Source organism: Carlito syrichta, unplaced genomic scaffold (assembly GCF_000164805.1).
Source record: "Carlito syrichta isolate Samal-C Ts95f unplaced genomic scaffold, Tarsius_syrichta-2.0.1 Scaffold305043, whole genome shotgun sequence".
In the NCBI taxonomy this organism is placed as follows: Eukaryota; Metazoa; Chordata; class Mammalia; order Primates; family Tarsiidae; genus Carlito; species Carlito syrichta.
In genome coordinates, this window is record NW_007249139.1 from 300,509 (window position 1) to 309,562 (window position 9,054).

Sequence of the window (9,054 nt, forward strand, 5' to 3'; positions counted from 1 at the left end):
CTGGGCTCCGGCGATCCTTCCGCCTCAGCCTTCCGAGTAGCTGGAACTACAGGCGCGCACTACCACACCTGTCTACTTTTTTGATTTATTGTAGAGATGAGGTCTCACCAAGTTGCCCGGCGGGTCTCGAACCCGCGGGCTTAGGCAATGCACTCACCTCAGCCTCCCAAGGCGCGGGATTACAGGCTGAGCCACCGAGCCGGCTACTTTCTTCTCTTTATAACACTTAATGATACATAACAGATAGGATTATAGATATCATTTACACAATAATTATTAATTAATAGGACTTAATATATGTTAGGTAAAAATTACATACAGTAAGATGCCCACATCTTTAGTTTACATGAAAATCATTGGATTTGAACCTATGCAAACACTGTCATAACCACCACCAGGACAAGAAGTAGAGAATTTCCAGCACCTGGGCCCCTGGGAAGGCTCACTCATGCTCCCCTCAGCCATAGAGCCCCAAAGGCAATGCCCTCCTAACCTCCATCAGTTACATTCTTTTTTTTTTTTTTGAGTCAGCCTCACTCTGTCACCCAGGTTGGAGTGTAGTGGCATGATCACAGTTCACCGCAGTCTCAACCTCCCCTGGACTCAGGCGATTCTTCCTTCTCAACCTCCCTGTTAGGTTACACTCCCAGCAGGACTTCCAGAATGTTAGAGGTCAGGCCCGCTGGGGTGTGGGCATCTGGTGTGCCATCTGGTACCGTGTGAATGATGCAAAGAACTGCACAGAAGTTAGACTAGGAAATATAGTTTATTTAAAAACTAATTGAGAGAGAGAGAGAGAGAAAGAGGAGACTCACCGCCCCAACACAGGGGAGGGGGCCAAAGCTTAAGACAGGATGTTCTGGCCATAGCTCAAAGAGCACATGGCCACACCATAGCTTAGCAAAGCAATGGTTGGGCTGCTCATGGCTGAGTCCTTTTAACCCTTCCCTTTGCTGGGGGAAGGTCATTAAGGTGATTGGGTGATGGTCTGCTCCTCCTCATCACAAAGGGGCAGGTAAGGGCAGGTACTGACATCAGGGGACAGCAGGCAGATGGACGGGTTAGTCACATGATTGCTGCCAAGGTGGTGGACTAGATGGGAGGAGACAAGGGGAGGGGTTTTTCCTGCAAGAAATCTGTTAGACATTTCCAGTCCACAAGCTCCTTAGTAAAAAGGTGGTCTTATTATCATTTTTTAATTTCAATTTTTCAATTTTTATTTTATTTTTAAAATCTGGGGTATGAGCAACCCCTTTGGGTCCCCTCCCACTGTGGGAGCTTTTCTATCCTTTTAATAAATCCTAGCCGGGCTCGGTGGCTCAGCCTGTAATTCCAGCACTTTGGGAGGCTGAGGTGAGTGGATTGCCTGAGCCCGCGGGTTCGAGACCCGCCTGGGCAACTTGGCAAGACCTCATCTCTACAATAAAAAAAAGAAAAAAATTAGCCAGGTGTGGTAGCGTGTGCCTGTAGTTCCAGCTACTTGGAGAGCTGAGGAGGAAGGATCGCCAGAGCCCAGCAGGTTGAGGTTGCGGTGGCCGGGAGCATGCCACTGCCCTCCAGTCTGGGTGACAGAGTGAGACTCCAACTTGAAAAAAAAATCCACCAGGAAATGCCAGGTACAGTGACTCACGCCTGTCATCCCAGCACTTTGGGAGCTGGAGGTGAGAGAACCACCTGAGCCCACGGGTTTGAGCCTAGCCTGGGCAACGTGGCGAGACCTCATCTCTACCCTAAATTTAAAAATTAGCCAGGTGTGGTAGCACACGCCTGTAGTTCCAGCTACTTGGAAAGCTGAGGAGGAAGGATTGCCAGAGCCCAGCAGGTCGAGGTTGCGGTGGCCGGGAGAGGCCACTGCACCCCAGTCTGGGCGACAGAGTGAGACTCCAACTCGGGAGGGGGGATAAATAAATAAATCCTGCTTAAAAAAAAGAAAGTGTGGGGTACAATTCAGGATTAGGTATACAAGTGGTCATCATACAGTTGAAGTTTGGGCCTCCTTTGGGTCCCCATTTTGCCTGGTTTGAGATCAGGTACCCTTGTTGATGTTGTGTCCCCCCCATTATCATTTCTATGGCCATCAAGCTCAGTAGAAAGGGTTAAGTAGTTTGCAGGAGAGACAGGTCCTGCAGCAGAAGGAAGTGCTTGAGAAAGGCGGGAAAGTCTAGACCACGCTGGGGTGTGTGGGAAGCAACCTGTTTTGGGGACGCTAAGATTTTGTTCAGTCCCCTCCGGGGACCCTGCATCTCCCCCTTCCCGGTTCCCAACTAGAGACCGCCCGTCTGGAGGGGGGTGGCGGTGGTGAGGGCGCCTCCTAGGGCTAGGAGCCCCGAGGGGCGGAAGCCCTGGGTGGACGGCGAGGGCGCAGGCGGGCGTGACGGGCGGGGCACCTGTCTCCCTGCGGGACCTCGGGCGGATCCGGTCCCCAGGGCTGGGCACAGCTGGTCCTCCCCGCAGGACGTCAGGGAGATCTGCATCCTGAGCAAGGCGTGCAAGAGCCAGTGCTGCCGCCGGACGCCCGACAGCTGCGAGTCGCACTGCGCAGAGAAGGGGTCCGAGGGCAGCGTATGTCACACGCAGGTGGGTGTCGGCGCTGGTGGGGAGCCGGGGAAGGGTCCAGTGGCAGCCGGGGCGGGCCCAGATCCCCGGGAAGGGGGGAAGGGCCGGTGGGCGGAAATGACCCGGAGCCGGGGGTTCTCCGCTGGGACTGCACCTTCCAGCCGACAGGGGGAGCCCGCGGACAGACCCAGGATGGGACCGCCCCCCCCCCAGGGGCTTGGAATCCCAGAGGCTTCTCTTCCTAATGCGGGTTCTCATTCTTCAGGGGTCGTCTCTGCAGACCCCGAAAGTAGCACAGTGAATGGACACAGCCAGGTCCGACCTCGGCCCCAGGCCCCCTCTTCCCCTAGCCCCAGGAGATCTGTTGTGGCCGCGGTACTCCTGGAGGGCGAAGGGCACAGGCAACGTCCTGGGTGTGGGAGAGGGGAGCTGATTTGCCCACGAGGGAACTTAAGGAGTCGAGAAGGGGCCCCACCGCGGTGCATCTGTCACTTAAGACCGGCAGATAGGCCGTTGTTTTGTTGAGCACTGGCCAGGCCGTGTGTTCTTTGAGCCATGGCCGCCATGTTTTCCTAGCTTTGGCCCCCTCCCCTACCTTGGGGAGGTGAATCTCCCCTCTTTTTCTAATTTACTTTCAAAATAAACTGTGTTTTCCAATCTAAAAAAAAAAAAAAGGCAGATAGGTTAGTGACAGGCAGAGGGATGGAGGGAACGAGACGGGAGGCTCCAGGCCACTCCGGGAGCCAGCCTGGAGAAGGCAACCGGAGGCACCGCTCTGGGCCGTGGCGTGAGCGGTCCTTTGTCCCCAGGCTCCTCGCCATGGGCAAGCAGTTGGGCCCTGGAGCTGGGTGGGGGAAGGGCTGCTCTTCCTGGCTGAGGGGAGAGCCACCCTCAAGATCAAAGTCAAAGTCCTGCCTTTCCCAGATGTTCTTTGGCCTGTACCGCGAGTGTCCCTGTGGGCCGAGCCTGACTTGTGTGTTTCCGAAGAATGAGAAATCGTTCAGAGTCATCATCTACGGCCGTTGTCAGAAAACTGAAAACAAGAAGCCAACTAAGAGAATGTTGTTCTAATGCTCCCTCTTTCTTGCTGCCTCCTTTTCGGCTGCCACCCACCATCCTGCCTACCCAGAACTGTGTGTTCCTGCCCCTGGTCCCCAGAGCCTCCACAAGAAGGGAGAGGGGAAGGGATGGCACAAACAGCATTGAAATAAAGAGCTTCGGATGTTTGCTGCCCACAGAGTTGGGGCCTGTGTGGACTGAACTGGGGTGGGCACGGTACAGGTTACTCTTAATAGATGGGGGAGGGGGGAATCTTGGGGGCATGAGGAAGGAAGCAGGAAGGGACTCTTGGGCTTGGGGTCTTTCCCTGGTTGGGGCATGAATGAAAGCCCCCCAGAGGAGACCTAAGCTCTCCTCCTACCCCAATCTCTTTCTGGCTTCAGCCCAATTCATAATCTGCCCCCTAAAGGCCCAGTTTAGGGCCGGGCATGGTAGCTCACACCTGTAATCCCAGCACTTTGGGAAGCTGAGGCAAGCGGATTGCCTGAGCTCAGGAGTTCAGACCAGCCTGGGCAACATGACAAGACCCCATCTCTACAAAAAAAAAAAAAGTAAAATAAAAATAAAAGCTCAAAGCCGGGTTCGGTGGCTCAGCCTGTAATCCCGCGACTTTGGGAGGGTGAGGTGAGTGGATTGCCTGAGCCCGCGGGTTCAAGACCCGCCTGGGCAGCGAGACCTCATCTCCACAATAAATCAAAAAATCAGCCGGGTGTGGTAGCTCGCGCCTGTAATTCCGGCTACTCGGAAGGCTGAGGCAGAAGGATCGCCAGAGCCCAGCGGGTCGAGGCTGCGGTGGCCGGGAGCGGCCACTGCACTCCAGTCAGGGCGACGGAGTGAGACTCCAACTCAAAAAATAAAAAAGTAAAAAAATAAAAGCTCAATTTATACTTGATCTCTCAGTTCCCCAACTTGAAATTTCAGAAATGTGAAAGAAGGTATACAAAACATAGATGTGCATAAAGAATTGCCAGTGTTTATCGATCACTTACTAGATGCCAGGGGCAGTTCTAGATGCCTTGCACATATGGTTGTTTCATAGACTTACCCAAGAAGACACCATGGGTAAAGGATAATCTCTTAATCCGACGACAACAGGGGAGCAGAGAGATTGAGCAACTTGCTCAAAGTCACACAGTGTGAAAGTACTGAACCCGAATCTTCTGGGAGGCCATGAGGGATAGAAAGGAAGGAGGGTGAGAAAAGAGTCAGGTACAGTGACTTGCTTCTGGAATCCCAGCTACTCGGGGCGTTGAGGTGGAAGGTCCAGCCCAAGAGTTAGAGGCTGCAGTGAGCTCTGATTGTACCACTTGCACTCCAGCCTGGGTGACAGAGCGGAAACCTTGTCTCTAAAAAAGTGAGAAAAGGGAGATGGGAGCACCTACTGTGCAGTGTGGGCATGGGGAGAGAATGCGTCAAGAGGAGTTTTAGAAGTTCTACTGTGCTTTGTGAGGCTTGTCGAGTCAGATGCTCGCTGGCTTGTCTGTGCATGGCATTGGCAGCAGAGGTAGGCCTCAAGGCAGCCCTGTTATATTCAGGTTACATTTCAGATTTTGAGCCTAAAGTTCCATATTCAGCCACACTGCTGATTAAATAAAAGCCCCCAGAACTGGGGCCAGATGTGCCCTCCAGGTTGCTGGGTTTATGATGCTCAGAATTTCAGATATAAGCTGTGGTTGTACTTGGAGCTCCTCCTTGTTAGTCGTAGCAAAATGTGTAAACTATACCTTGGTGGAATATGCTACCCTGTACTAAATGTATCAGACAGACAACCAGGCTTTCATAGTGTTGGATGAACTCCCCCCATTTGGAGCAAGTCTATGAAACAACCTTGGAAGGAGAGGTGGGGGCTGGAAATCCAGCTTCCGGGGATAACCAGTGTCTTAAGACATTGGAAGGGGAAGAGAATAGAGAGTCCAGAAAGAAACCCAAGCCTATACAGTCAACTAGTTTTCAACAAGGGCCAAAGAAGACACCATGGATAAAAGATAATCTCTTTAATAAATGATGGTAGGTTTGGGTGCAGTGGTGTGTGCCTGTAATCTCAGCTACTTGGTGGTTGAGGCGGGAGGATCTCTTGAGGCCAAGAGTTTGAGGCCAGCCTGGGCAATATAGTGAAATAATTTCTCTACAAAAAATAATTAAATGAAATTAGCTGAGCATGGTGGTGTATGCCTGTAGTCCTAGACACTTGGGAGTCTGAGGCGGGAGGCTCACTAGAGCCTGGGAGTTTAGGGCTGTGGTGAGCTATGATCAGTGAGCTACAGTAGCACCATTACTCTCCTGCCTGGTCTGGGCCACAGAGTGAGACACACTCTCTCTCTCTTTTTGTTTTTTTGAGTTGGAGTCTCACTCTGTCGCCCAGGCTGGAGTGCAACGCCACACTCACGGCCACCTCAGCGTCGACCTGCTGGGTTCCGGCGATCCTTCCGCCTCAGCCTTCCAAGTAGCTGGAACTGCATGCATGCACTACCACGCCTGGCCATTTTCTGACTTATTGTAGAGATGAGGTCTGGTCTCGAACCCATGGGCTCAGGCAATCCACTCGCCTTGGCTTCCCAGAGTGCTGGGATTACAGGCTGAGTCACTGATCCCGGCCCTAGACACTGTCTCTTAAAAAAAAAAGCCATTGGAAAAACAATGTTCACATTGCAAAATAATGAAATTGGACCCTTATCTTACATCATACACAAAAATCAACTCAAAATGGATTAAAGACCTAAATGTAAGACCTGAAGCTATAAAACTCCTAGAAGAAGACATAGTGAAATAAGTTAGACACAAAAAGGAAATACCGAATGATCTCACATGTGGAATCTAAAAAAGAAAAAAATGAGGTGGTTACTAGAGGTATGAGAGAGGGGCCAGGGGAAGGAGAAGATGTAGGTCAAAGGGTACAAAGTTGCATTTATGTAGAATGAATACATCTAAGAGATCTAATGTACAACATGAGGACTGTCGCCAATGGTATGTATTGTATACTTGTAATTTGCCAAGAGAGTACATTGTAGGTACTCTTGACCACTCACACACACAAAAACAAAGGTAGCCATATGGGATGATGGGTACATTGATTTGCTTGACTGTGGATATGTATGGCAAGATATGTATATCAAAACATCATGTGGTACACCTTAACTATATATAATAAAACAAATTAATTTGAAGAAATTTTAATTCTTTACTATATTGAATGTTTTTATCCAGGAATATAATATGCCTTTAAAAAAATCCCCAAAACCTCAAGTTGCCTTTAATGAACATTTTTAGTTTCATACATTTAAAAAAAAAGCAGGGAGCCGGGCTCGGTGGCTCAGCCTGTAATCCCGCGCCTTGGGAGGCTGAGGTGAGTGGGTTGCCTGAGCCCGCGGGTTCGAGACCTGCCTGGACAACTTGGCGAGACCTCATCTCTACAATAAATCAAAAATCAGCCAGGCGTGCTAGCGCGTGCCTGTAGTTGCAGCTACTTGGAAGGCTGAGGCGGAAAGATCACCGAAGCCCAGCAGGTCGAGGCTGCAGTGGCCGGGAGCGGCCACTGCACTCCAGTCTGGGCAACAGAGTGAGACTCCAACTCAAAAAAAAAAAGGCAGGGGAGATGTGTAACTGACGTAACTGGTTCCAAGTGTCGGGGAAGGAAAGTTTTCTTTTGTCCTCTTGGTTCGGTAGTTGGGGACCTGAGAATTAAGCTGATAAAAGACATATGAGAAAGAGAAATGACAGATTTTTATTCAGAATGTAGGGGAGTTCACAGGAAAATGGGAGGAAGTTAGAATTTGGGACTTATATACCATCATGATAGAGGAAGGGGAGGAGAAAGGGCACTTGTTAGGAAAGATAAACAAACCCTTTGGACAAAAGATGGGAGATAAAATAGTTTTGTGACCATGACTGTTTAGGTGTGGTGCTGACTTCTCTCAGGCAGTAACAGCCAATCTTCCCTGGTTTCGAGAAACTTCTAGGAGGTGATTTTTGTTTTTTTGAGCCGAAGTCTCTGTCACCCAGGCCGGAGTACAGTGGCATGTTCACAGCCACTACAGCCTCAACCTGCTGGACGCCTTCCGCTTCAGCCTTCCAAGTAACTGGGACTACAGGTGTGCACCACCACACCCCGCTAATTTATTTATTTATTTATTTATTTATTGTAGAGATGAGGTCTCACCATGTTGCCCCAACTGGCCTTGAATTCTCGGGCTCAGGCAAGCCTCTCTTCTCATCTTCCTAAAGTGCTGGGATCAGGCGTGAGCCACTGCTCCTGGCCAGTAGAGGACTTTTGACAAGTGAGTTCTTCTGGGGGGTTCTGCACTTAGGCAGATAAAAGGGTTTAGAAAAAAGCCTATTCTCAAATGCTTTCTGCTCAGAATAATATTGAGGCTACTGTGGTATGTTCCAGACCCCTTCCCAAGCAGTGGATGTTCAGCTGCCCTGTGGAAAAAGTGGTCATTGACAAAGGCTTTGAAATTTGTGGGGAGAAAAGTACAGATGCTCCTCAACTTATGATGGGGCTATGTTCCCATAAACCCATTGTAAGTTGAAAATATCTAAAGTTGAAAATGCGCTTAATACACTTAACCTACCAAACATAGCTAGCCTAGCCTACCTTAAATGGGCTCAGACACTCACATTAGGGAAGACCATCTAACTCAGAGCCTATTTTGGGATAGAGTGTGAATATCTCATGTCATTTATTGATGTTCTACTGAATGCACATTGCTTTCATGCCACCATAAGTCAAGAGATTGTAAGGTAAACCATTGCAAGTCGGGGACTATCTAGGTGCTTTGGGCTGTACAGTTAGACTGTGCCTGTGCTATGCTGAAAAGATGCAGGTCTCTGATGCTGAAAACCAGCAGAAACTAAGAGTCTACAACAGCACTATCCAGTGAAAAGAAAATGCAAGATATACATGTAATTTTAAATTTTCTAATAGCTATGTTTTAAAAAAAAGTACCAGGCATGGTGGCTCATGCCTGTAATCCCAGCTCTTTGGGAAGCCAAGGCTTGAGGATTGCTTGAGCCTAGGAGTTTGAGACTAGCCTCAGCAATATAGCAAGACCTTGTATCTACAAAAGAATCAAAAAATTAGCTGGGCATAGTAGTGCACACTTATAGCTCCAGCTATTCAGGAGACTGAGGTGGAAGGACCACCTGAGCCCAAGAGGTCAAAGCTGCAATAAGTCTTGATTGTGCCACTGCACCCCACCCTGGGCAACAGAGTGAGACGCTGACTCCAAAACAATAACAACAACAACAAAATTCAGGTGTGGTGGCTCACGCCTATAATCCAAGCACTTTGGAGGTCAGAGGTGAGAGAATTGCTGAGTCCACGGGTTCAAGACCAACCTGGGCAACATGACGAGACCTCGTCTCGACACTAAATAAAATAAATTAGCTGGGTGTGGTGGCACACGCCTGTAGTTCCAGCTACTTGGAAGGCTGAGGCGG

The 9,054-nt window shown here is 49.8% G+C and overlaps 1 protein-coding gene across 1 annotated transcript in view; it reads left to right on the plus strand.

The window, feature by feature from the left end:
* CLPSL1 (colipase like 1) overlaps nucleotides 1–3,720 on the plus strand; it is a 5,795-nt gene extending 2,075 nt beyond the window's left edge. The window contains exons 2-3 of the mRNA XM_008061068.2: nucleotides 2,455–2,577; nucleotides 3,481–3,720. Coding sequence (XP_008059259.2) covers nucleotides 2,455–2,577; nucleotides 3,481–3,627 — 270 coding nt within the window. The 3' untranslated portion in view covers nucleotides 3,628–3,720. The remainder of the gene's footprint in view (nucleotides 1–2,454; nucleotides 2,578–3,480) is intronic.
* Nucleotides 3,721–9,054: the final 5,334 nt, after the last annotated feature.